Source organism: Aythya fuligula, chromosome 3 (genome assembly GCF_009819795.1).
Source record: "Aythya fuligula isolate bAytFul2 chromosome 3, bAytFul2.pri, whole genome shotgun sequence".
Classification (NCBI taxonomy): Eukaryota; Metazoa; Chordata; class Aves; order Anseriformes; family Anatidae; genus Aythya; species Aythya fuligula.
In genome coordinates this window covers 42,051,930-42,079,804 of record NC_045561.1, presented here as the reverse complement: position 1 = coordinate 42,079,804, position 27,875 = coordinate 42,051,930, and the positions used below count along the sequence as shown (strand labels likewise).

The 27,875-nt window shown below is 42.1% G+C and overlaps 1 protein-coding gene across 1 annotated transcript in view; it reads right to left on the bottom strand.

The window, feature by feature from the left end:
• Window positions 1-6,935: 6,935 nt before the first annotated feature.
• EGLN1 (egl-9 family hypoxia inducible factor 1) overlaps window positions 6,936-27,875 on the bottom strand; it is a 33,773-nt gene continuing 12,833 nt past the window's right edge. The window contains exons 2-5 of the mRNA XM_032184708.1: window positions 15,008-15,127; window positions 13,175-13,311; window positions 11,582-11,649; window positions 6,936-9,664 (exon numbers count right to left, since the gene is read on the bottom strand). Coding sequence (XP_032040599.1) covers window positions 9,600-9,664; window positions 11,582-11,649; window positions 13,175-13,311; window positions 15,008-15,127 — 390 coding nt within the window. The 3' untranslated portion in view covers window positions 6,936-9,599. The remainder of the gene's footprint in view (window positions 9,665-11,581; window positions 11,650-13,174; window positions 13,312-15,007; window positions 15,128-27,875) is intronic.

The following is a 27,875-nucleotide window of genomic DNA, read 5'->3' as shown; positions in this document are numbered from 1 at the left end:
GAGAAGAGTAAAGAGACGCCTCAGACAGGTGAGTGCTGGAGACGCCGCGTGCAGGAAAGGGCCAGCCTGTGGCGAGCCCCCACGGCTGCCCGGAGCAGTCCTACGAGGCTGGAAGCTCCGGAGGAAGCCGAGCCCAGCAGGACAATTCGCCACCTCGTGAGCCCTCGTCCCTGCCCTTCACTGTGCCGCTTCTCTTGTTGCTTCCAGGGCACGGGCCGGCGGGCCTCAGCTTCCTTTTGGACAGACCGCCGGGGAAAGGACGCTCTGGATGATGGCGCCTTGCTCTGCCGGATGGAGGCCAACACTGCCATCATGGTGAGGTGCCTGAAGCACCTCTACCAGCTCCGCCTGCAACAGCTTGGGCTGCCACGTCGGAGGAAGAAGGCGCAAAACAAGCACGGGAGAAGAACAGCCCCCATGCGTCCCCTCCGCAAATTCATCTAGAGCGTGTGTCCCGTGTACCGGTGACAGGAAAGGCAGCGCGGCGAGTGAGTGCTGCTGGCCATGGGTTTGGGGAGGCTGATGCTCCAGGAGAAGGGGGGAGAGGAGCTCAGGACCCGTGGCTGGGGGTTGCCCCATAGGAGGAGCCCATGACCCAGGGAAAGGGGCGCGTGGCCCGGCCACCACCCACGGCCCTGTAAGATGGCAGTGGCCAGGGAATGCCCATGACCTGCTGGGGTAGCCCTTGGGCTTAGGACCTTCAGGCCCGTGAGAGGGTAGGCATCGCACTGGGAAAAGGGGCAGGTGGAAGGAAGTGCCTGGCTAATAATTGTGGCACAGCATTTTCAGCCACCTGACAGTCAATTCTCTTCAGATTGACAGTGAGCCGGTGAGGCAGGACACACCTCAGCCCTCCGAAGGCTCTCGCTGCGCTGAAGGCATCTCCCCTGACAACTGGATGCCAACATCGCCCTGAACACCTCCTCCCTGCGTGGGCACCACCGACAATGCCAGCTGTCCCCTGCTGGGCTGCCCACGCCCTGCCAGAACAACAGCCAGCGGGGACTCGCCATTCATCTCATGAGGACCTCTGAGGAGAAGTCTCCTTTTCCATCCTCCCTGAGGTGCCGCTGGGACCGCTGGCATCCCAAAGGACGTGGCTCTGCTTTGTTGCTCCACAGAGGACAGCAGGAGCACGCGTGTGCAGCAGAGCTGGCTGGGAGACTCTGGAAAATTTCTGTTGGTAGCAGACCACTTCTCCCAGCTCAATAAAGATCATCCCTACACAACCTGTGTGCGTCCTTTTGGTACCAAGGGGCTTGGGGCAGCAGCCACATGGGAGGCAGTGGGGCAAGTGAGGGCTGCTGTGTGTGGGGTGTAGAGGACACACCTGCAGAGGAACATTCGTTGTATCAGGAAGGGTGTAGCCAGCAGGACCAGAGAGGTGATCATCCCTGTAGGGAGATGGTTGGACCTTATGATCTTGTAGGGCTTTTCCAGCCTTAATGATTCTGATTCAGAGTTTGCCCAGAGGTGTTGGAGTCTCCCTCCTCGAAGACAAACCCTGACTGAGCAGCTGGGTCAGGGTGACTGCTCAGGAGTAGGGATCTGTACCAGACCTTCTCCAGGAGCCACTTCCCACCTTCACAGTCCTGATATTCTGTCTTACAACCCCGTGAGCACTTCGGGATGGACGGAAATCACAGCTGAATGCAGTTAAGATCCATCTTGCCCTCACAGTGGAACAGCCTAGCAGTGCTCACACCATCTCCAGCCATCGGCTTTTTTCCAGCTGCTGCTTTTGTTTTGCTGCTTTTTTTCTCTGACTGCAAGGTTCAGCACAGGCAGCTCTCCTCACCGCCCCCACCCTGGCCACATCCAGGAGGGACAAAACTCCAGCCTGAGCATCAGAGACCTCAGGAGGAGCCGGGCACGTGGCATGACACACAGGAAAAAAAGGTGAAAGGAAGCTGTGCCCTGCCAAGCCTGGCAAAGGAGTGGGCAGCTGCATCACTGCTCCTCACTGCCTGGCTGGAAAGGCAAATTTTTAATTGTTGCTTCTTCAGTGAGCCGTGGAGGGGGAGCCAGGATTATCGGTGCTTCAGATGACGTGAATTAAAGCTTAGATGTAACCAACTTGGAATGTACCTAGAAGAGACTTAGGAGGCAGGAAAAGCATCTGATGGCAGGAAGTGGGAGGGACTTCAGGCACCGCAAATCCCCAAAAGACTTTTCAAGCTATCTGGCAGCACTTCCCCGGCAATTTCACAGAGTTAAGAGGACACCACCCAAGAGGTTTTACTGCTAACATTTGTGCAGGCACTTGCTTCTTGAAATGCAGTTTTGTCAAAGCAGACGCATGTCCCAAGTAGTAAGTAATGGCATTGGAGCTTTTTGCAAGGCATTTTGGATGCCAGCATTCGCCAGAAACAACGAGGACACCTGAGGTTGGAGGAAGATGCCTAAAATGGCCTTAATCCAGACTTCCTCCTCATTCCTTTACATGCTCTAGAAATGTTGAATTTCCTCAGGGAATCAACAGAAGTCCCTCAGGACTCTGCTGTAGCTGAACTCTCCCCCACTAAAAGTAAGGCTTTGCACTGCTAGTAGTGCAGGCACTGAACCATTTGTAGGGTCATGGTCAGTCTGTGCCCACCCTGGAGCAGAAACCGAGAGAAATGGGCATTAACTTCTTCAGAAAGGGCAGAGGGAGCCGAAGTCTCTGCTGTTGGGCAAGCATCCCCAGCACTGGGTTGTTGTATGATGTGTCGATCCCAGCCCACGCTAGGACATGTGGGCACAGGCACTTGTTTCTGTGTTGAAGTGTTGCCATTTTCAGATTTGCAGCTAGATGCTCTGCTTGTGGATCCTGCACCAGTTTCCAGTCTCCTGGAGTCGGTCCCTACCCAAGCTTCATGTGAAATTGCTCCTGGGTGTCCAACAGCAGGGACGTGGGGCTCGCAGCAGCAGCCGGAGGCAATGCTCCTGGCTAGGACGTGTCACAGGCTCTTCTCTAGGCATTTTTGTGTTCTCCTCGCTCAAGGGCTTAGCTACCACTTGACCTCCTGGAATCGCCCAGCAACCTCAAATATTTCCCTCAGCCAAGTATTTTATGATTCAATCCACTGCCCACATGAGGGTAGAGTGGAAACGCCTGCAGGTCAGCTGACAGTGCTTGGGACAACGCTTCGGGACTCAACGCCGCCTGGAAACCAGGGCTCTCCTTGGACAAAGACAAGGATCCAAAAGCGTGCAGGGCACCCCAGGCAAGTGCACGGGCAGAAATGGCACCGGGCACGCTGGGCAGGGCTGCTGTTCTCCATGCACTCTTGCCCAAGGATGCTGGAACAAACTTTCAAGCCTCCTGTTAGTGCTGGAGGTGCGACCACTGCCTCCTCTGCTCCCTGCTCCTTCATCCCCAGCCGCAGTGGATGTAAGGCTGCAGGTAACATCAAGGTGAAAGCAGCCTCACAAGGACCTAAAGAAGAGCTTGCAACAACAAAAGCCTCCCAGCCCAAACGCCCCCCCTGTGGCTGCTGCAAGCTCAAGCAGCAGCGCGGGCCCCCTCGTGGCGGCGGCAGCACTAGGGGGACCCCGCTGCTCGCTGTTGCTTCCCTCTAACTCGCTCCGAGGTTCCCGACGTGTTCCTGCATTCCTGCTACGTGCCCTACAGATAGCAGCTAATGCGGGCAGGTTTGCTGAGTCATAAGTGAAAATGATCACGCAAAAAAAAAAAAAAAAAAAGAGGTTTTGTAGAAGCCTAATTTTTACTGTAAATACACTCCCTTGCAGATTATTTCATACAAAATTGTGGCTCTTAGCTACGTAAAGTTGCTTCCTACTCGTGCTATTTAAAATAAAGCTTTAAAAAGAAAAAAATATATATTCTCACAGTGCACACGAGGAAAAAAAAATAACGTAAGAAGTTTAGAAATTGTTACCTACATCCCTTTAGAGTTCTACACAGAACAAAACTTAAGGTCCAAAGAGAGTTAAGCTACTACTACACTTCTTGCTTGTGCTTTAAAATGTGACTGTGCAGAACATGTGCCCATTATTATATTGCGGCTGGGGAAGGGGAAGTAAAGGGAAAATAAATATGCCCACGCTGGCAGCTGAAACTTGTTGTGTTTTGTTGTTGGCACACCATCTTCGCTGAAAGGAGCAGTGTCAGCTGGGTTCTCATCTCAGAAAACAGATCCAGTTATTACACGTGGCCCTGTGTCTCTTTACCAAATGTTAGTGGTTTCCAGAACCACATTTTCCTTGGAGAAATGGTTACTCCTTGATGTCCGAAGATGCTGCCAAGTGCTCAAATAAAAACAGTTCTGAAATACCTTTCAGCTCCAGGAACTCAAGGCACTGCAGTCACCAACAGTTGAGATTGTATTTGTCAGGTTTGGGGCTGGTTGTGTTTAGTTTGTTCTAAAACTAGTGGTTTTTGTTTGTTTTTTAATGAAAAACCTTCTCTAGATTGCAGCAGCAATTAATCAGGGTCCAAAATTCTAGTTTTCTTACATTTTTAGCCTTATGTTTCACCATGTCATCTACATCTACTACAATGTAATCCTTATTACTTTTAAAACTTCATTATTTTTAAAGCTTGCTTACATGTACTAATGCAAGCAAGGTATATTTATAACACACAAGATTTATGCTAGTTTTGAGTTTTTTTTTTCTTTAATTTTTTCTCACCTCATTTCATCTCACATTCTGAGATGAAATTTTGTTTCCCGTGTCCAACCAAATTTGAAGACAAAAATGGGTTTCCAGTTTGGGCTCTGCCCCAGAGCAGCCCACCCGTGTATTTTACAACCCTCAGCACCCACGTGAGAGCTGTGCCCTGCAAACCTTCAGCCACACAAAGATGCTGGCTTATAAGCTAAACTACCTGGTCACCTTTTCCAGCATTTATTGCCATGTTGTTCACAAGATAGTTATATTAATCCTTCCTGAAAAATGCACAAACTGTTACCAGTCCAAATATAACATTTGTGCTTGGTTATGTTCCATATTCCTCTCACCCACTCCACGTGCCTCTTATTTTGGGCTCAGGCATCAGTCTCTTCCTGTCCTACTTTACTATTTCTATTAAACTCTTCCTTCCTCCCTGTCATGCTAAGTAAGGACTTCAGTTTATCCCCAGTGGGTTGGTGATTTGTATCTCATGTGCTCCTTCCACTTTTTTACTTCCACTTCCATGGGGGGCGGGGGAGCTATGGGCTTTTTTTTTCCTTTCTTGTCTTTTTTTGGGAAATGGATAAATGTGCTTACATTCAGTCATCTTCAAAGCTACAGGGAAAAACTCGATGGAACGGAGTAAGTGGTTGCAAAAGTCAACAGAGCAAATTCTCTGGAACGGGTTTTGTCTGGTAGGGCAGAGGACCTCGAACCCCATTCTCTCAGCTGCTGTCTGCTCCCACCTGGCAGGTCTGATTGAGCAGGCACCTCGCAGAGCTCCTGCAGCGGTGTAATGGCACAAACAGGCTTCAGTGCATTTGCAGCAATCATTCGCATTGAAGTTTTACTTCACATTCACGAAAAAAAGGCTAAATTGTTATTTCATATGAAAGCCGATTGTCAGAGCCCCAAAGTTTCTGCAGATTCGTACCCACCTCCCAAAAATGCAGATGAGATCCAAATCCAAGCAAGTCCCATGAATGTCTTCAAAGTCTTTGCTGCTGAGTACTCATAAATTCCCACTACGCGTTTGCAAGTCCATGCAGCTATCTGCATGCCTACAGGCAAAGTACATGTGCTAGACTTCCGGATTTTTCAGATTTTGAGTTTGCTTTTGTCATTTAGCAATCTCCCCTCTTCTTCAAAGGATTCAGCAGGCACAAAAGCGGTACTTTCCAGGCTGATTATACTTATCAGCATGACTTAGAGATGTGGTCTTTCCACTCCTGACCTTAAGAGTGGCCAGCACAGCCAGATGTTTTACATACGATACTTGCCTCCCGTGCTCGGGCTGTCAGCTAGCTTCCTGTCAGATTCGCAAGTGGCTTTCTTTAGAGCAACAGCCAAAAGACTGACTTCATCGTTCCCTGGTGCGGCGTTGGACTTTGCAATGCAAACTGATCCCCCTGCACGCTGTGCGAAACAATGTGGTAATTAAAAATCGCATCTGCACGGGATGGTTGTGAGTGCTATTAGACTCGTAACTTGTTCAACGTAAGAGAAAGATGGGGAAGAGAGTATTTCAAGAGAACCTAAGCTATGTCTCTGAAGCATGGAAAAGCCTCAATCCACGCTGGACCAGATGAGTGAGTGCTGCTGCACACAGGCATGAGCCTAGCACACTGACAAAAACCACCACCTTAGAGCAGAGCTGAGCCCAGCAGGTATCGATTGGCGTCCCAAAAGGTGCACTATGGCTGGCAGATTCACCCAGAGATCCAGGCAGCTCTTCCTGGGCCTGCAAAGACAAACAAGGGCACATAGGAGTGCTTTATAGGAGCTGGAGCAATGGCACTGCACTCAGATGCTTCCTTGATTATCTGACAGCCCTTTGAGACTCAATGGAAAACCACAGGGAAGTGGTGTGGCATCCTGTATGGGCTGTCTTCTGCACACTACTGCTCTCCGGCCATCCTCAGAGGGCTCACTATTCACTAGGAGCCATTTAAAATTGAAGAGCTCCCATTAAACCTTACTAAAGCCTATCTGAAGGGGACTTTCAATTTGTACCTCTTGCACACATCAGAAAGTGGTGAAAACCAAGAACTGCCTCTCTGTAGGTCATTACTCCAGCCGGTCAAAACCTGATGCTGTTTTTGATGGAGAAAGTCCATCACATGAAAAATGATCGCCACACCCACATAATTAGGACAGTTCAAAAAAGAAACAGACCCTCCTCTAGAGTAAAACCAGCTCTGATGTAAAGCACAAAAATCCACCTGCCCCCTTTCTCAGGGGCAGTTATAAATTAGTTACTACGGAGCAGTTTTTAAAAGTCACATAGATCACAAATAACCACATTGTTTTCAAGAACCTTTATACATCATCTTTTTTTTTAATTAGATTAGCTTTACAAGCAACTTGAGAGCTCTTTCATAATGAACACTGCTTTTCAAATTACACAACTTTATAGGCAACCTGTAAATGAATCCTGAATTTCTTTGCCTGCTATAGATAAAGGTCTCATATTTTACAGCTGGCTAATATCATGAATAAAAATAGCATTATGAAGCTTTATCTTTAACCAGGACTAGACACATACAGATCATAAGACAGTTTAAAAAATATTTTTAAAACAAGGACCTGCTTGGTGATGCTCAAGACTGAATATTCAACCGACATGAAATGAACAGTTCCTAAAGGACACTGAAGAAATGGCTGACCTGATTTGTTGACCCTATTGCAATGACTTACATGGAGTGAAAAGTTAAGCACTTTTTAAACCTGTCTGGCAAGCACAAACCTACAGTGTGATTAGAATTTGATACGTTGTGTAACTGCAAAAGTTTGAATTACAGAGGGACTGAAAAGAGTTTAAAGGCTTATGCTGTACATTTCTAAATCAAAACCAACCAAACCTCCATTGAAGTAGTATCAAAGAAGATGAAGTAGAAGAGGTGGCTTTTTTGCTTGTCTCATTGATAGCCTAAATGCACGGCAGACAAGACAGTAACGAAGATTTGCACTCCTTGGCCAGGTTGGCAGAGGCACTTACAGTAAAGGAATCCTGTATTTTTTTTTTAGTTTTTTCTTTTTTTTTTTTTCTCTCTCTCTGGGAAGAAATGAGGAAAGAGGAAGAGTACTGTAAAGGGCAAGAACTTATTAAAGAAAAGGAAAAGCAAAATCAAAACAAAACTGGGATTTCTGTTGGTTCTCCTAAATGATATACCATTACTGAATTTTTCCCCTTTCTGTCAGTTTGTTATTAAACAATTAGCTTTTTCATGTTTTACATGAACAATAGTAATCTTTTTAATAAAAAATTACTGAGCTTTCCATAGAAAAGGTCTCTAATTGAATACAAACTATACAGATGCTAAAATTGTCACAAGTTGTAATATATACAGAAATATTTCTGTACACTCACATTGTTTTGGCTAAGTAAGGAAATAAGGGACAGATAGAAAACTGCAGTGGGTAAGTTGATGAACCCCCAAACTCCTGTAAATATGAATGCTGTCTTTTATAGGTTTGCTTTTGTTTTCTGAAGCTTTTAAAGCTCAGGAAAAAGAAGAAAAAAAAACAGTGTCCAAAACATCTATTTCTTAAAATTAAGAGTATCAAAGTTTCTCACGTCATTTTTATTCTGTGATGTCCCCTTCTCCTTCAAAAGAATGAAAACAATGTAAAAGAAAGTAAAGGTTTTCTTACTAAATATATATCTCAGTATTGATCAAAGGCCAGCGCCTTTTAGGGGAAATCCTTCAGCACAGTGAAAATCTACAGGTGTATTGCACAAGGAGCCTACAGTGATGCACTTCAGCTTCAGTGTGCCAACCATTTCCTTGATACTATATAATAGATCAAGGTGTCAACTTAAAGACTGCACGGGACACCAACATTTGGAAAGGAAATTTTTTAAAAAGCAAATTTTAGATATTCTATTAACTTATATACAAAGGAAAAGGGGATGGCAAGCATTCTTTAGAAAGGGGAGAAAGCTCAAAGTTTTCTGTCAAGTACATAAGGAGGTTCTGGGTACCTCTAATAGCCTAGGAAAGCCCTTGTATGTTCTTGTAACTTGATGGTATTTACCAGGTCCCCATAGCCAATGACAGCAACCGATAGTGTCAAGTTCACTTAGTGCCAGTCACTTAAAAACAAAACAAAACCCAAAAACCCCAACCCAACAACAACAAAACAAAACCAAAAAAAACAGAGACTGAAACTTCCCCTCTGTGGAATCAACATACAAAACCACAAACTGAATGTTACTAATAGCAAGATACTGATTTGCTTCTGTTAATAATGTTCAAGAGGACATAGTCAAAAAACAATACAGCAGCAATTTTTAAAAGTTAAGATTAGTGTGAGATATGATATAAAACAATCAGGTTTTTAGCTGGTAATTAAAGTGCTCCTTTTCTGACTTAAGGTGTAAAGAAAATTAAAGTGATTATCAGTTACTGGCAACCCTTATATTAAATTAGGTCTTTCATGGCAGAGGAGAACAGTATGAACAGTTTTACAAAAATAGATTCATGTTATTTTGGAGAATACTGTATTTTTTTTTTCTTTTTTTCCCTGTTTTTCTTTTTTTTTCTTTTTTTTTTCTTTAAGACTCAATTTTGATAAACTGTACCTGGTCATACAAAAATTACCCAAAATTCAAACTTTTACCATATAAAAAAAGGGAGAGATGAATTGGATTCAGCTGGATGACAGGTCTGGCAAAATATAAGGATGAACAAATTCTATGTAGGGCACTTGTTTATGTCCAGATGCATATGCTGTTTCATACTGATTGCTTATCTTCTTCACATAAGCAGTCACAGGCCTGGAGTCACAATCACATAGTACAATGCTTCAGCAGTCAAAAAATCTTCTATTTGATGCAACATTGAAACACTGTTTGCTTCTTTATTAAAATGTTGGTTTGTTGTTGATTTTCCTTTATCTTGTTATTCACATTCAAAAGTTAATAGATAGCATCAAGATATATCAGGGAGAATAGCAAGGGGAGTTGCTAAATCAAAGGCTTATAAAACGTCTTTCCCAACCGAGTCAGAAGGTTTATTAAGTTCAACCCTCACACCTTTTTCACCTGCAGAAACATGAAAAAGAAATCAGCATTATTTTTCAGCATTTATCAAAGTACAGTCTACAGAATTGCTACACCACTTTCCAGATTAGTTCTACAAAATTATCTTCAAGGTTTATCTAGCACACATGATCTATCCAGATACAAATTTTTGTACATATGCTCTGTATGCTCATTGGCCTGTGATTACTCATCACCTCTGAAAATAGGCATTTATTTGGTTGCTCAAATAGAAAGCTGGATACGTCACATCTTATGTGCAGTTAGGAATTCACTATCTCAACCATTACAAAGGTGAACTTTAAGAACAGCCATGTGAGAATCTGAGGATTTGGTCGATTATTCTGGATCACCACATCCAGAGTTTCTGGGTATTTATCCTTTTAAAGAAACTCTGAGGGATTTTTAAATGGCAAAGTAGCATTTGACTTGCTGCTAAAGAAAAAATACACCTCTTCTGTCCATTTTTTCCTTAATAACTTCAGGTACACACAAAAAGTTCAGCTATCAAAACATTAACAGACAATGTTCCATATCCATGAAAAATTCATATGTACTATGCATGGCCTTGGTAAGACTGACACTAAGCCAGAAAATGAATAGCTTTCAATTTTTTATTTTATAACTTTATCCTTTCCTATCAGTAGAAAATAAAAAGATTCTTGTACAACTCTTGCTACGGACACAGAGTAAAGAACACAATTTTAATTGCCAATGATACTGGAACCACAAAAATATGATAACAGGTATCAGTTACAGAGCAAACCAGTACCAAAACTTCTATTTCTTCCTTCCTTCCTGAAGTGCCTGCAGTGCAGGGGGACACTAGAGAGGGAGGGGAGCAGCAGATACCAGCTCACCCGAGCCATTTCTCTGTATTTCTCCAACAGTAGCAGCTGAAGCTACGTGGAGACGACCAAAACAGCTCCGGCCGTGCTCCAGCTGGCTCAAAAAGCTGCAGGGTCACACGCGGGTGACGCGAAGCCTGACTTACAAACGCCGACACACTTCCTGTGGGGCCAGGTAGGCGTCACCCGGCATTCCCCCTGGCCTGCAAAGTGCCACTGCCACCCCAAACACATGCAGGCCTAGGGGCCAGGGACTCACTAACAAAGTGCTTCAGGCACCGAAAAGCCATGAACAGGAATCCGATTTGGAAGCGACTGGCCTAAAGTGTCCAAAATCATCATTTTCAGAACATTTGATGAAACTGTCGAGAAACTGGCCATGTGTGCATGTGCACCTGCAGTACACCTGATTGTGGTTTATTTTTAAACTATCGCAGCAAATGCAAAATCATGATGCATTTACAAGTATGACAGAAGTCCCAGACCATTTCTACTTATAATGCTAATTTGAACAGGAAAATTAGATCAACTTCCTCTTGAGGGAGAAGCCAGAAAAGGAAAACAGATGCTAGATATGTGGAATTGGAAATAGAGGAAGTCACTCCATTCTTTGATTCCAGACTTTAATTTTAGGCTTTTGTTTTTCCAGTGCAGAGATTCTAGTCAAGTTCAGTTGCACTCACTTGTCAGATCACTGTATCCTACCACAAGTATTTACATGGCTGTCAGTTCTGCAATGCCTCACAATCTCTGGTGTATTTGTTGTGTTCCACACCTACTAGAGAGACACGAGTAAGGAGAAGCTGTATCCCCCGTAAGAAAAGCCTGAGCAGCCTCAGGTCCCACAGGAAGTGTGTGCAGAACAAGGAGTTGACCTGGATTTCCCAAGTCACGGGCTAGCAGCTTAACCACTGGATCACCTCCCCTGTAAAGCCTATATGAGTTAAGTCTTGCTTTTTCCTCCTGCTTTTTTTGCATAAGGGAGATGAGGTTGGAGTGCTATTATTCCAGGAAAAAAAGAAAAAAGAAAAAAAAAAAGAAAAAAGAAGAGGAGATATTAATGAGAGATTACCTGTTAGATATTTTACTTTAGCTCGTGCTCTTTCATCTGCATCAAAATACCACACTGTTATTGCGTACCTAAGGAAGGGGATGAAAAAAGAACTCCTGAACTAGGAAGGAAAGCAGACATACTACTGTGAAGCACTTGACATACAATTCAGACTAAATGAGACAAGATTTCTGCAGTTCAACAGATACAACAGATGAAAGCTTTCATAAAGCAAGCAATTTTTATTTTTTTTCCTACTCGTAGGCATTGTCTGACCAGTCATTGAAAAGGTGACACTGATGCTTTAAGTATACAGTGTTTTTTTGTTTGTTTGTTTGTTTGTTTGTTTGTTTCTCTCCCCAGTGAGTTGTCATTATGGTTCTTGCTCAGGAACTGTAATACAGTCTCTGCCTTATGACCACATCTCTTCGACTTTACGCAACTTTTGCTTTACCTCAGCTTTTACTTTACTTTGTCAAGTCCATCAGTGAGTCACACAAAGCTTTTCTGGACATTTGCCATAAGGGAAAATTAACTACCCCCATCTTACACAGCTCCTCTGGTTTTCCATGGTCCACAGAGGATTTAAATATGAAATGCCAGCTATTGAGAAAAGACTTTAAGGAGCTTTAGTAAATGGCATTTCACCCTCTGACTCTGCCCAGAGCATGCAAGGGGGAAGGGAGAGTGGGGCAGCCTTGGGAAAAGGCTCTGAGTGCTGACTGCAGTTTCAAATTACTTCTTGCAAAGGTACTTGTGTTATCTAACAGCCCCAGTTAATGTTCAGTGCTCTGAGCATCAAAACGTGTTGCAACATGTGCAACAGGAAGTTTGGATTAACGACTCCAATGATTTACCTATTAACACTATCTGGTAGCATTACTTAAAATGTCAGGCAGTGAATGCATTCACATTTAGCATCATCCTCTCCCCAAAACAGGGACAAAAGAGGTTTCAGGTTCCATCTGTGACTCAGACTGGAACGAATTCTTGCAATACTCCAAAGAAAGAGTTTTGTTTATCAATGGTCATTACCACCCCGCAGCCCTCTCCCAGTTCCCAAACTAAGTCACCTGTAGAGCAAAGAAAAGGGAGAGTGAACCTAACTATTGGCTAACAACTCCCTTCCTCCCAATGAAAACAAGCATAAAACTGAAGCACCTGGTCAATCTTTACAAAACACAGAACTGTGCTAACGACAATGGGAAGGGACCACAGTATAAAGCCATTACACAGCAACAACGCAATCAATACCTTTTGGCTGTGGTTGGGGCCTGCTTAAGGCTGTGAATGGTGCCTTCCAGCTCTGTGAAGTACACTCTCAGGAATTTCTGAGGATTCATGTACCTCACCCTACCCATCCTGGCTGAGAGAATATTCTCTCCAAAATAAGCGATCAGACATTGGTACCAACTCAGCAGCACAGCTGAAGCCTATCCAACCATCAGGAAAACCAAACCAAACCAAACCCTTTGCCATAGTGTAACTGGAATTTGGGATGGAAAGACCTAGGATCAGGTTCATAATTCACAGTTTAATTCATTTCTTGTTAGGAATCCCTCACCTTTTGATAAAAGAAGCATCATGCAATGTATCTGAGTCCGTGAGTCCTACCTTGTAGCAAATGCTGGCTGTACTTCATGAGGGTTGCGGCGATCAGACCAGAAGAATAGCAGTCTATCAAATTTGGGTTCAATATCTGCAAATTGGGCTTTACCTTCTGGAAATATCCGGAGGATGCCTCCACTTACCTACAAGTTAAGTATTTAAAACCAGTGCGTTAAATATAATGAAATAGTATTTTCAAAGTACTGAATATCATATTTAAAAATACTTCAGATGCATTGAGCTGAACTAAAAGCCTTTATCTTTATACATGCTACAGAAATAATGATTCTGTGGCTCTTCTGTAAATGCACTTCATGTAGCAAGTTTTACATATCTTTCAGCAAGTAATTTCAAAATGTTTGCAAATATTAAACCTCCATTCATGTTTAAATAAAAGGCATGGTGTTAGATTGGTTGGATTTTAGTTGTATCACCTACTTGCAAAAAATAAACGAACAAAACTGAATGATATGATGGAGGTGGCTAAAAATATGGCCATACAGTACAGAAATGTATTTCACATCCGAGTATCACCTGTTCCCATTAATGGGATCAATTCATTTAACAGCAGCAGAAGCAATAGTTTCATGTCGTATTTCTATAACTAAGATGAGGAAAGACTAAGGAACTACAATTTAAAGCTGAGACCTGTATTACTCCAATTTAGATCACTTACAGGCTTTGAAAAACAGTTGGAGCTACCTATACACACCTAGAAAGTATCATGAGATCAGGTTGTTTTTAAGTCGCATTAACTTCTTCTTACTGACGGTACTGATGTCGTTAAATGAAAACGAGGTTTTGCAGGAAATCACATACCTTTGATCATAAATTAAATACCCAGCTAGTAAATTTTTAAAGTTATTGGGAAAATGCAGTCTGTTTTAATTCTAGAGTTTGAAATGCATCCAATTGTTCCAGGAGAGAAATTGTAATCCATGCATGTTAAGCTGTTCTGTCCAGCCAGTACACTTGTGAAGTGTACAGGGGAAGTACACGTCAAGATGCTGTCATAGCAAAGAAGGTTAATAATTTATTTCCTAATTGAAGGATGAAATTTAACATTTCAAAGAGCAGTCAGAAAGATTCAAGTGCACCCATTTCTCACTCAGCTTTCTGATCAGCAAGTTTTGCGTGAGCATGGACGTGGTCTCGTTGTCTCATCCAACTCTTGTAAGAAATCGATTGTACCCATAAGGAAAAAAAAGAAAACCTCCTAGCTGCAACTTACCTATATTTGGTGCCCCTGATTCACACAAAAACTGACTGCTCAAGTGCTCTTCCACTTTCTGTTTCTTAAGTATTATGACAGAAGTATCACTTGTTTTATCTTTTTTTCTCCATATACAATGAGAATAAACTTCTGTACAGCTGACTGCACGGGAGTCACAGAATAAACAAAGGTATCTGTGCATTACACTCTCATGCTATCAACACACCCAGTTAATTATATCCCTTCTTCAAATCTATCTAAACCACTGGATTGCAAGGATAATCCTTATTAAAAAGTTAGTCATCACATCTATGGAGAGTTTTAAACCGATGGCAGTAAATTCTTAGGCCACTCTTAACTGTTATAAATGCTCATCTATTCTACACCTCGCACCCATAATAATATTAAGACTTATGCTGATTTGGATTATACTGATACCTTGAAAAAAAATGCCTCATCTATAGAGTGCCTCAATATCTGCTCAATCAACAAGGCAAAGGACATCCACAAATACCATAATGTACGAGCAGAACTAAGCACAGATGTTGGGAAGGACGTGAACAATAACCTACAGCAAAGATGCATTAGCAAGTAGATGTAAAAAAGTATAGAAAGAAGTTGCATACCTTGGCATCCCAGTCTTTATTAAGATAATATATACATGTAACACATCTTCCATCTCCGTTTGGGTTATCAACATGGCGCACATATCCTGTTCCATTGCCTGGATAACAAGCCACCATAGCCTAGAGTCAAGGAAGCAAAAGTGATAATTACTTTTCCTGTGTTGGTGGAAAAGTCTATAATTTATCTGCATTGGCTCCTACATAATCCATACATAAGCAACACAAAATTTAGATTAAAAATATTTTACCGCTATTTCTAATGAAGTTCTCTTTGTAGTTAAGAATAGCTTTTGAACATGAGCAGATGTCTACAACAAAGGCGTGAAACACATTGTGAGGAACACTGTTAAGGTACTGAAGGTGAGGCTGCCTCCATGCTGCTCAGACTTCCCTCCCTTGACTGAGATATAGGAGAAGAAAAACGTCTTGTTTATAATTTAGTAGCACACACTTCTTGTGGTAGAGGTACTAGTTCTCCAGACTCAAGTTCACAGCTATCCTTTTTTTTTTTTTTCTTCATTTCCAGTGTAGAGTTCCTCCTCAAAAACTGGTGCCAAACTTTATTGTAGGAGACTTGTTAGACAACACAATTAGCCCTTCTTACTCAATCACTCCAAGTGCGATCTTTGGCTTGCCTTTTGTCCTGTACATAGGAGGTCTTTGAACCTTTGTTGGAACAAGTCTACATGTACAACAAAAACATATTTTACAGTCAAGTGAGAAACTGAAAATAGACACTGAACAGTAATATCCAATAACCTTAGAACATCAAACCATTTTCAGTACAGTAGCATATTTAGCTTCCTATGCCGCAGTTATCCAAGCCAATTAAAAGACCCTGGTTTAGTTCGTTAGGACTCAGACACGCAGATGTGCGTGTGCAACAAACTGGCCATCTTGCTCACTCATGGTCTGATTCGCATGATTAGCTGCCACTTCACGAGCATGGCCAGTTGTGAACAGCACATCTGCACATCTTTATAAATTTCCTGGAAAAAGTAATCATTTCAGGCTTTTGAAAGAGATCAGAACAAACTTTTCCAAGCCAAGTTATTTCATGTATTATTATTCATGTTATTTCACTGCCACAATACCCAAATGTCTACAGAGACAATGCAACTTCTGCAAAAAGTCATAACATGAATTTCAGAGAAACGCAAAAAAAAAAAAAAAAAAAAAAAAAATTGGGTTTCTACCAACAATCCAATACACTACAAACCTCAACGAATGTCTGCTGCCAAAAGTAAGTTTTAGCACAATCATTACAGTACAAATTTGGCCTGGTTAACTTAGAATTTAAAGTCAGACCCCCAGATGTTCAAAATTCAGCCACACCACTCTTACATAAAATATCAAAAATAATTTTCCCATTAGAATGTTAACTGTGAAAATATAACACACCAGATTAAAATAATCTCAAATAAAATGTTTCAGTGCATTTTTTGCTTCTTTATACTGATAATATTACTTTTTTTTTCCCCTTTTAAAAATTATAATAAGTGAAGCTTTCCACAGTTTCTAATACTTGCAAGAAACTTCTTTGAGCAAGCTGAGAAATAGTTTAAAGTACTTGTGTTTTAATCAGGAAAATATCTGTATATGATACGGAAGTAGAATGTATTTTGCTATAGCAGTAAACCTCTATAATCTTTTATTTCCAGATATACTCTAGTAAGGCAAGAAGCAATTTTTTTTACTAAATCCTTCTAGGATCTATGAGAACCTGTTTTTTCTAAAGAACAGCATAGTGGCTATAAATAACAGTAAAAAAAATAGGCCAAACTATTCACATGAAATGGAAATAACTACCCTGATTGGGCCTTGCACAAAAATTACTCAAAAGCATAAAATCGAAATATACTTGTAATTTTGAGATTAGGCATTTCAGCTTCCAAGCCCCTTTACTGTAATCATAGCGCAGTCATCATTACAGGTCTCCCATTATGTAAACATATTACATAGATCAAATAATGTGACCTAATATTTGGCAAATCTACTACTTATCAGTTTTGCAGGAAGATAAACCCACAAAAATCAAAACAGTGAGTTAAAGATACCAAATAATGTAATAAGGGTTCTGTAATTTCCTTTCTTAGGGAGAAAAAGGGAAGAAAACAAAAGCGAAGCTGGCCTGGAAGAGGAAGATATTTGGTTTCCACTGTAAGCCAAACCTCTTGAAGAAAGGCCCATGTACCGCAGAGCTTGTGCCGGGCTCCCATGGCACGAATGCAGTGCAGAACACAGATCCTGAGCTTTGCTGGATCCAAGCCTGTACCAGCATTCCTAATAACGTGAAAACGTAAATTTAAAAGTTCTGCTGTGAAGTATCATGAAAACAAAACCCTGACATTCGCTGCTCCTCAGCACCCATGTGAAGCTGCTGCTTAACCTCCTTCAGAACAAGGAAAAGATTGAGGCCAAGCAGCCACAGCAACTTCAGCTTTCACTGACATCACGAGTTAGACTCAGATATGAAAACATCTCCAGGCATGTAAGCGACATCAATATCTGTCCGTGCGTTAAAAGACCCTACAGTTACAAGCTCAGGAAGCACTGTTCCCAGGTCACCCTACTCAACACCATATTTTTTCCAAAGGGCACAATTGCCTGCCTTCTGTTTCTCAAGAAAGTTAATTTTGCAGCTAGTTGAGCATAAATTTGCATTCTGTTTTTCTCATCTCCTTTCCAAGCAAGGCACTGTTTTCTTCACTTAAGGGAAGTCCCCACCTGCATCCCCCAAAGCTGAGCTCTGCCCAGGAAAGCAAAAGAGGATCCTTTAACCTCAAACCTGCTGAAGGCAGAGGACTAGCAGCTCTTGTCAGAAAGTTTGGGGGCAATGTCAGCTGCTGTCAGCTTAACATCAAGATCAGCCACAAAGGTCGGTGTTAGAAACGTTTCGTGCCATTTGAGTCTAAAATACAGTCACTGGAAGGAAAAAAAAAAAAAAAAAAAAAAAAAAGACCATTTGTTTTTGACTTTGGAGCCTGAAACTTCTGCTATCGTTAACTGCAAGAGCGGAGAAGCAGTGTTGCCGCGATAAGTTAACTATATGTGTTTGTTATAACAGTAACAATGACTCAGCCTTTAGCCAGAAACTGGAAAGCAAACACATTTGCACATCAGGCAGTGCAGCACAATATACACGGCGTTCTCCAGCTAGCGCGGCAACTGCCTTTCCCCAGTTGAACTGTGATAAAAGAAGCTACAAGCTTAACAATTTGCAGGACATGAGAAACACACTGCTTTGGGGAACGATGCAAACTGAGCTTGTGTCAAACTGTCACGGACTGCAAGATTAGTCACGATTCTGCTCTGTGGGAAAGCACAGAAAAGTTACCCATGTAAATAATGACATATTTTTTTAAAACCATTTTACAATACACATAAGCGTGCAAATATGTATGTCGGGCAGGGAGAAAATTTTGGTTTTGTGGCCTTTTTTAAAAAAGACTTTATTAATGGCAGCCAAAAGAAACAGGCATCTGAGACCAGAATGTCCAAAATTCCTTAACATTTCAGACTACGAGCAATAGAGTTGTTAGCTCTCCGAAACAAAGCTACCTGTCTCATCCGTTCTCTCATAAAAATAATTAGCAAATTTAACATAAGACATTACTTCCAGTTTTATAATTGACAAGGTCTCCCCTTTTGTGCTTCTCAGGCGTTGCAGCTTTTAATCGTTCAGCAATCCTAACTTCTGCACAGAATGTGTTTAAGTCACACACTGGATTTGTTCACCCTCTGCAAAACACTTCCAGTGTTAACCTTCTTTAATCCAGCAGCAGCATTCCCTCTGCCCGAGCACTCATGCCTAGCACATGAGCGCTGTCCTAAGATACCCTCTGGAATTCATGAGTAATTGAAAAAGTATGAAAGCGCCCTAGCTGCTCTGCAATCAGCACAACTCGGGTCTGTCAAACGAAATTAATCACACACTTAAGCAGCTGCTGATCGCTCATTCACACACACGTTCTGCTTCCAACTGTTCAGCTCTGGAAAATTAACTTTAGGTTTTTACCCCAAACAAGCAACACTAAGTTGCTGTTACTAGCAGAATTAATTGAAACCACAGATTTTTTTTTTTGCAAAGCATCTTCATCCTTACTGTGTCAACCCTTATTGTAATTAGGGATTAAATGAAGGTAACAGAGGGAATAACCCACACTCCATACAGTTTTTGTTCACTACATGAAGAGGCATCAGCTAAGACACCTGACCTGGCAGGCACAGCACATCAATTCAGCAGAGCTGTGATGAAAAAATGAAAGAAATGTGAAGCTGAGTTCAAGGGGAAGCAGTCTCAACCACCTTCACAGAGAAGAATGAGAGCCTAACCCATAAAATAAAGAAGGAAGAGCTGCAGGTAAACAAAATGAAGCTTTTTCTCTCTCCTCTCCCACCCCTCTCACAGCTGGACACTGACAAGTTTAGATACTTGCTATTCCTTCCTTCTATTAAGGAACAGTATCAAATTCTTAGGAAAGGGAGGAAAATACCATTTACATGACGACATAAAATTCTTCCAGGAAAACAAACAAACAACAACAACAACAAAATAACCCACAATAAAATGGAGAGAGGATGTGTGTTATGTCACATTAATTTATTAATATAAAATAACTTTATTGTTTAGCTCAGATTAAAGAAAGCTGCATCAGTCAAGGAGATGTCACTTTTGCTGTTTGCTGGAGGAACTGCAAATCCCAGTGAGCAAAACAAGATGTCTAAATGTAAGACCGATGACTTCCTAGCAAAATTTATCAGACGCTCTCACAAAGACTTCACTGGAAATCCTTGGCGTGGGTAATTTGACAGATTATTCGAAGAAAAAAAAAAAAAACAAAAAAAAAAACCACCACTGGAATGAAGAACCAAAGTAAAGAATAAAACATCTGACTTGTCTCTTTGTGGTCGATCTAATGCATCTCTAGTTCAAGTACGTGTTCATCCTGGACAAACAGCAGTCCCAAAGAAAGACGTTTCAGTTTGAGCACTCGTCAGTCTGAGATTTTTCACAAGGTGTACAAAATAACAACTGACTGAAAGAAAAAAGACTGCATTGGTACTACCTGGTGTGAGCACAGTCAAGATTACTGTTTTAGCATGCTAATGTGGTACAAATTGGCTTGCATTCATGTGTCTTCTACTGCAGGTTCTTCACAATCAGAGACGGAAGCTTTCAACAAAGACAATATCAACTGGAGAGAAACTCCTACCAGTTCTGCCCAAAACAGAGGAAGTCAAAAGTGGTAAAATAAACTCTTTGGGTCACAGCTAATCCGAGTATTTCAATACTGACTTTCATCCGAGTAAGACTTTATGCTGATATACTCCATGTATAGCAAGTACTCCTGGCAAGCAAGGCCGGGGCACCAGGCGTTTACAGAAGTCAGAACTGCGAAACTAGAAAAGCCAGAGAGAAATACCAACATTGGCAAAGATTCCCTCAGTAAAGATCTACACCTTTCAATCACTGTCAGCCGAAGAACCTGAAAGAAGAAAGCAACCTTACTTGTTACGGGCTTAAAAATTAAATAATGGTGGTTCACGTATCCACAAGTGAGAATGGGAATCTCTAAGTTTGAGTTAGGAACTAACAAAAATAGGAGACTCGCCCACTGCAGCAGCTCTGAGGCCCTCACTGCCTAAACCACCAGCTATCTGGATCCTACTCTGGCAAGCGCAGAGCAAGCTGCTCTTCTAGGAAAAACCAGCTGAGGGTAAGGATGAGAAGCAGGGGTCACCCCAGGCCACAGGGATGGCTCTCGGGTGGCTGCAGAAGGCGGCGGCGGCAGCAGTTTTATCAGGAAAGCAGGCTTGGAAAAGCTGCCAGCCCTCCAGCTGGCACACCGAAGGCAAACCGAACGGAGAACAAAGTTGAAAAACAAACTCAGATAGGTGGGGAGAGAGGGAAAACAAGAGCTGAAATAGCTTCTTGCTCTATAAATAGAGTCAGGCACACAGCTATGTGGGAGGTTTGTATTTTCCATGAACTTCCAGGCAGTCCAGAAAGTAATGGCAAGCTGACCTGTCTCACCCTTCCCCAGGCCTCTTTCGGTGCAACGCCCACTGCAAGCTTTCTAACTGCTCTGACAGAAGCATGCTTGTAAGTAACTTTGGCACAGCAGCTAAATGATTTTACCACTTCACTTCTTTCTCGCTTTCTAGTCATATTACAAAGACACATGAGGAATCATATGATTTCTCAGCTCAGAGAAAGCTTTGTCCGGTTAGCAGTGTGTCTCTTCAGCCGCAGACTTCTCAGTTTCTCCTCAGGTTAACTCAAAAATATCCACTTCACCCATCCTAGAAATGTTCATGCTGCTTAACCGGCCATGTTCAACCCCCCATCTATTCTGAATTTACACCAAACGCCTTCAGTGTAACCAAGATGCTGCTCAGCAAACAGGCTCAGGCATCCTTTGGGGTAGCTTCATGAAGGTCAGTGGTACCCCCCCTTCACCATTCAATTCAAATCACACAAAGCTCATTTCCAAATATCATCCCTTTCATTCATGCCTGTATACAGGCTCTAAGAAACTTTCATGGGCTCTTAAACTGATGAATAAATTTCCATACAAATTTGTATAACTCGGCATTTATTCCAAACGGCACAGGAAGAACTGATGCTGCTGATGTCTGTTATTCAGGAGTCGAGTGTGAACATGGGACGAGCTCACATTTTAACAAATAAATCTAAAATGAATAATAATAAAAAAGCATACCTAGAAAAGAGAAGCTCCCTTAAAACAATCAAGCAGGGGCCATTAACCTGGGGGAGATCTTGAAGGTGCTTGGAAGCTTGGACAGAGAGCACTTGGACGGAGCCCTGAGGAAAGCAGGGCAATCAGAGAAACGTATCTCCAAAGGCGAACCGATAAGCGACTGAAACCCACGTTATAGACAGAAATAACAGGAAGACCTAAAATACGCTTCCTACCTCCCAGACAAGCATTGTAATGTTTTACAGCCGCCAACTAGTCTACTCCTTCACTGAGATAACAGCATTTAAACATTAACAAGGTTCTCTCTGCTCTCGCACACCTGAGCTCGTAAAGTTACTAGTCTCAGATCTCCAAATGCAAAGAGAAGAGATCACCAAGCCAGCTTACAAGCTTCAGGGGAAAAAATACAGATGGTATCTTCCTTAATAGTTAACACGCTGGCATTTTCCAGGCTGCTAGCCAAGTTAGGTAAGAGTTGCCTTTTCTCAAAGTTATGCCAGTTTAACCAAAAGGCGTTGCTTTAAAACCAAATCAGTGAAATGAATGCAAATACCCCTGCAGTCCTTCAATTTGATTAAGATCTGGCTTCCATTAGCTTAATCTAACTCCTTATTGGAAAAATAAAACTGGGTTCAAATCTAATTAAGAAAGTCTACTAATAATTGTGCATTGACTTAAACAGGATTTTAAAAAAATAAAATAAAAATGTTTATCTAATGCAACTCTGAACATAAACAATGTCTTCAAGCTTAAAATGCCCATATCCCCTTAAAAAAAAGTAATACATCTGAGTTGTTATTTACTGATGTGCTTCAAAACACTAGTAGTTTCCTTGATGTTCAACATACACATTCTGAGTTTTAATACTGGTCTATTACAAACATAAAATTCAACAACCTAGAACAGACAAAGAAAAACTAATTGAAGCTTCCCAAAGAAGGTAGACGGAAATTGCTGTCACCAAGGGCAGAATGTTCTCTTTAACATCCTAGGCTCGAACACAACACTCTACTTTGCAGCTGAGAAAGGTGTTTAAAGCATACTCTGAATGGTAGTAGCCCAAATCTCTTTACAATATGGTTAAATAAGTTGACCAACAGACTTCAGATTCAAACAGCTGGTGAAAAATGTAAAATGTGTTTCTTCAGTTGGCTGGCCTCCATGGATAACTCCCCATTCTCTCCAAGAGAAGCAGACTAGTGAGTCAGTGTTTTGGCGCTATGTAAAAATTTGACAGAGAAGTCAATCAACACAAATGTTAAGAGTCTGCTTTTAATTTAACATCATAATTGCTTTGAAAAGAATAATACCATCCAAAAAAAAAAAGAAAGAAACTTTTGAAACCACTTTTTTTTTCCAAGAAGAGGCAGAACGTTCTGCTCTTGCATGACTCCAGTCAACTTAATTCATCGCTAACCATTCAGAAAAAGTGCAGGAAAGCAGCATCTTTACGAACTAAAAATAACACAACACTAAAACCAATTATGATAGTGCACTAAAATAGAAAGAGGTTGTCTCATTCAACTACATCACTTAAAATATATTCTTGCAGAGTTTTGTGCAGACCAGATTCTCTGATCTAACCACATGACACCAGCAGACACACTGATGACTTCATGTCTTACTTGAAACTATCAATTTGTTTCCACTTTAAGGAGAAAAATAACCATGGAACAGGCACTCGGCTTGTATGAAAGATTTCTTTATATATGTTGATGAAAAATTATTTTTAAAATATTTTTCAGTGACACTTGCAAGGAGCCATACAGTATTCAGCAACACCCACAGCATCCCAGCTTGACAAAGTACACTAAAGCATTCACTTCTACCTTTAAGAGTTCTGGCTTATTCTTATAAATTATGTATTAAAAGCAAACAAACAAACAAAATAGCTATGCAGTGAAATGTTAATAGACAAAGTTCTGCTTTAATTCATATTAATCTTCAATAGAAGCCTTACTGAGGTTTACAGCCAAATAACAACAAACAGCCCGTAGCATGCTCTCAAACCACCTACAATTGAAACCCAAGAAATGCTGACTCTGTCCATACTGGTTTTTATGGGCTTTCACACACAAACTGTCTTTACCCAAGCTCTTCTTTACAGTCCCTGCATCACAGCGTAAGAGGGCCTCTCTCACAACTGGTATAAACAACACTTAGGGTTTTTTTGGTTTTAACCAGATGACCCAGCATATGCAGCTCAAACACAAGCAGGCATCATACAGACCTACTCCTACTAGTGCTGGTAGAGAGTCTTGAGAAATAGCCATGGCCAAACAGAATTAAAGGCTGATCACAAAGGCCACGAGCAGGACTTCTGATGTTGACACACAAGTCATTATTTCAGCTTCAAGAAGCACGCTGCGGTAGTAAACCCAGCCCTGACTACCTGAGAGATGATTTCCCCATGAGAAATCAAAACAAAAGGTAGAAACACGCCGGCCACAGACACCAAGACATGCAACTTGTTTTTCAGTGCCAGTTTTGGACATGGAGCCAAATGCCGTGAAGCCACACCAGGCCCACCAGGCCTCATGTTCATTCACGGCGTTTGCTTGCTGCCCTACCACCAAGTCCACGTAAGCGTGTGCTGCAACGAGAAAGTTAGGCAGGCACAATGCAACTCCCGGACAAGACTGTCTCAGGAATGTGATTTATTTGCTTTACGAGTACGTGTCCATGTGCACGAGAAAGATCTGAATGTACCAAGCACCGACTCCAGGCAGCCAGAAAAACTTGAGAGAATTGCCTGCCCTGGCCTGGGTGATACAAAAGCCCCACCATTTCCTTAAACGCCAATTCAGCTGACTCTACAGTAAATTTAAGTTCACAGCAACAATAGCATCCCTACTTTAGGAACTGGTGCTGCTCGGACAGGATTTCCCAGTCCCCCTGAAAGTCACCTCCCCAGCCGCCACAACCACTTCTGCCCCAAGAGAGCAAACAAGCAGCGTGGTGAAAAAACACATCACCCTCGTGCCTTGGGAGAAACAAAATGTGTTGTATTGCCCACTATCCATTGATTAGAAGGAACCCATCTGGCTTGTTCTTTGTCCATTTATAGATAGCACTATGAAACTGCTAGGGAAAAAAAAATCCATGAAAAAAAAAAAAAAAAAAAAGATGACTTTCCTCCTTCCCACTATAATGATAATGAAAATAATATTTTATATCATCATCAAACTGAGTAATTTGTCCTCCCTAAAAGGCAAGAAGACTCCTCCACAGATCTGTCTGTAAACAGCTAAAAAAACCCCTGCTGATTCTGTCAAGGTTCCTGTCAATCACCATTGCTCTGACTGGATCTCCACAAGCACCGTGGGCAGAAGCAGGGTGCTTACCTCAAGCTCAGACTGCATTTTCCACTCTAATACTCAGAAAGTAGCTGAACTGAAACTCTGCATGAGTAACAATGTAAGAAGTAAAGCTATGGTGCACAAAACCCAAACCTGACAGGAACAACAAAAAGCCTCCCTAAAACAAATTATCCCTGAGATTTTTTTCCCCTTTTTCAAGGCATTCAGAAGAACCCAGAACCAGAACCTCTCTCCCTTTCTGCCCCGTATTACCACACAAAATGTTAGAAAAGCTAACACCTGGCTGAGTTAACACATAGCCACTCTTACTTTACATTTCTTAAAAGCATCGCATTTACTAAAAAAAAATGGGAAATACATTGTTCCAGGTTGCACCCATAAATGATGGATTTAAAGACAGAACACACACCTCTATCCATTCAAGATGTGTGCTTCTGCAGAAAAGTTTTCGTGTATGTCCCCAAAAATCCTACGAGTGATAATAAACTTTTTGGTTAACCAAGTGAGAATTATGGTTTTACAATATCCTGTACTTGCTGGGGAAAGGTTGCAGGGACTAGCGGTAATAGCCTAGATAGAGGTATCACGTCAGCCCACCAGAACTGATCTGTAAGATGTATTTATGCAACCTAAACACTAGATCTGCAAAGCACAAGTTTTATTTTTCAAAGCCTCTTCCCAACTTTAAGTTGTAACCAAGAAAAGAAACTAAAGCTGTATTTAAGAATATAAATCTGGAAACATCTTGAAATAACTCCCAAACTCCCCATCATCTTAAGCAACAGCAGTGGAAATTATGGCTGTAAAGATGTACAGTGAAGCAAAAAGATGAAGAAAGAGCTACCAGAAGTAACAGCAGCACTGCCACAAGCATTACCAGAAGGGTGAAAATAATGCTGAGTACCACAGGAGCTAAGGAACAAGTGAACCAACAATCAGTTCTGCAGAATGCTGGATTCCAGATTTCTATACGAGAAACAAATTTCCTGTCCAAGTCAGCAGGCAACCAACACGGATTTTGGGGTTGGCAGAAGTGAACCCTTCAGCCATGGACCATATTTTACAAGGAAGTTTCTCCATCATTGCTGAAAAAGAGCAACAGCTCTTTAAAAACGTGAACCTATTATTTTGCACCACTGGTGATTAATAGTTTCTGAGTAGGAGAAAACACTTCAGGAAATTTCCTGCAGACAGCCAGGTGATTTACGAACTTTGGTAACATGTAGCGATGGCCCCATATTTTTATAACAATGGTAATACAGCTCCCAGAACGTCACTTTGCATCCTCTACAGGTCTTTGTTTGATCCAGGGTATACAACCAAAGAAGAGCAAAAGCAATTTTGAAACTAGAGCATGACGGAAGGGAAAGACGAGGAGGAGAAGGAGGAGCGGGGCAAGAACTCGTGGAACGCGGTGGCGCTTGCCAAACATGCGCTGAGATAACGAAGGGGAGCAACTTCCAAAGCACGGGGTTTAATTGTGACTGCCCTGCTACTAACCCCATGAAATCGAGTTGCCGCTAACCACTGAGATACCCCAGAAAGCCTCAGCTGCAATTGCTTCGCTGTGTCCCCCAGCCCCTTAATCAATGGCACTACAACGCATCTTGGATGCTGGAGGTTACTATTAACATACAGAAATGCAAATGAAAAAAGAAGAAAAGGCACCACACACACAGCAAATCGCTGTCATGCTCATACCCACCCCCTGCATGCAGAAGGCTGTTCACATAACCTGCCTCCCAGATAAAATGTTCGCACAGAGTGGCCTTGCAGAAAGCTAACTAGAAACAAAAAAAAAAAAATCAATTCAAGTGGCAGGTGCTGTAACAGCAGATAACTGCAGTGTTCCTAACAAACCTCTTCCATTAGTTGTAGCCGAAGCTGACTTGCTTCATGTTCTAAATAATTAATTAGCTCTTGCTGGAGGCTGGGTACACACAGAACTGCTGTATGTAAAGACTGAACTAACACTGAATTACAAATTCTTCAGGGAAGCCGTTGCTTTTGTAGGGCAAAATAAGCAAAATGGGATTCAGGCCTATAGGCAGTAACACATAAAATGTTTTTTAGAAACCAGTTAGCATTGCTAGAACTAAATTCTCAAGTAGGAAAACAGAGCTTGGGATGCCATGTGAAAATGACACGGCCCAGGGTGCTGACCAGGAGCCAGCAGCAGCCATGGCAGCGGGGAAGGGCAGCATTGTATTTTGTTCCCAGAACCAGCAAGCAGTGCTACGCAGTTACCAGAAAGACTGCTAAAAGTTGCTCCAGAAAACAAGGATTTTCTTCCTCTGTAAAGACAACCTCAATTTCGGGTTCCAAAGCCAAGATAACCCTTTCCTGGAAATCGAGGAGACTGGAGGGTGGGGAAGGAAGTATCAGATTTTTTCAAGGGGGAAAATCTCCCAGGGACTGCATCTTCCTATCACCGGCCAATTCTGTTCCCCGCTGAGTCCCTGAAGAATTCCATCACTTCCTCTGGAAAGCTGTACCCAAATGGAGAAAAAAATGTGCTTCGGATTTTTCACTCCCTCAAAGGCTATTTTTTCCTCTGGCGTTTTTACCATGCAGCTATTACTAATTGAACTGGAGGAGCTGAAGCCTTAATGCCGAGGAAGGGCCGTGTGTTTCTAGCATTGTCTTGCCGTGGGTGTATCTTCCAAGTAGCAGGATGTGTGTTCAGAAAGAGAAAAAGACACAGCAATAAGTAAAACCCAGAAACAGCACATCTGCAACATTCCTGTGGAGATGGGATAAGATTAAGCTGAAGATAAAGCCAGTTGATGGTATCTTCATCTACGCTTCTTGATCTGCAGAAGT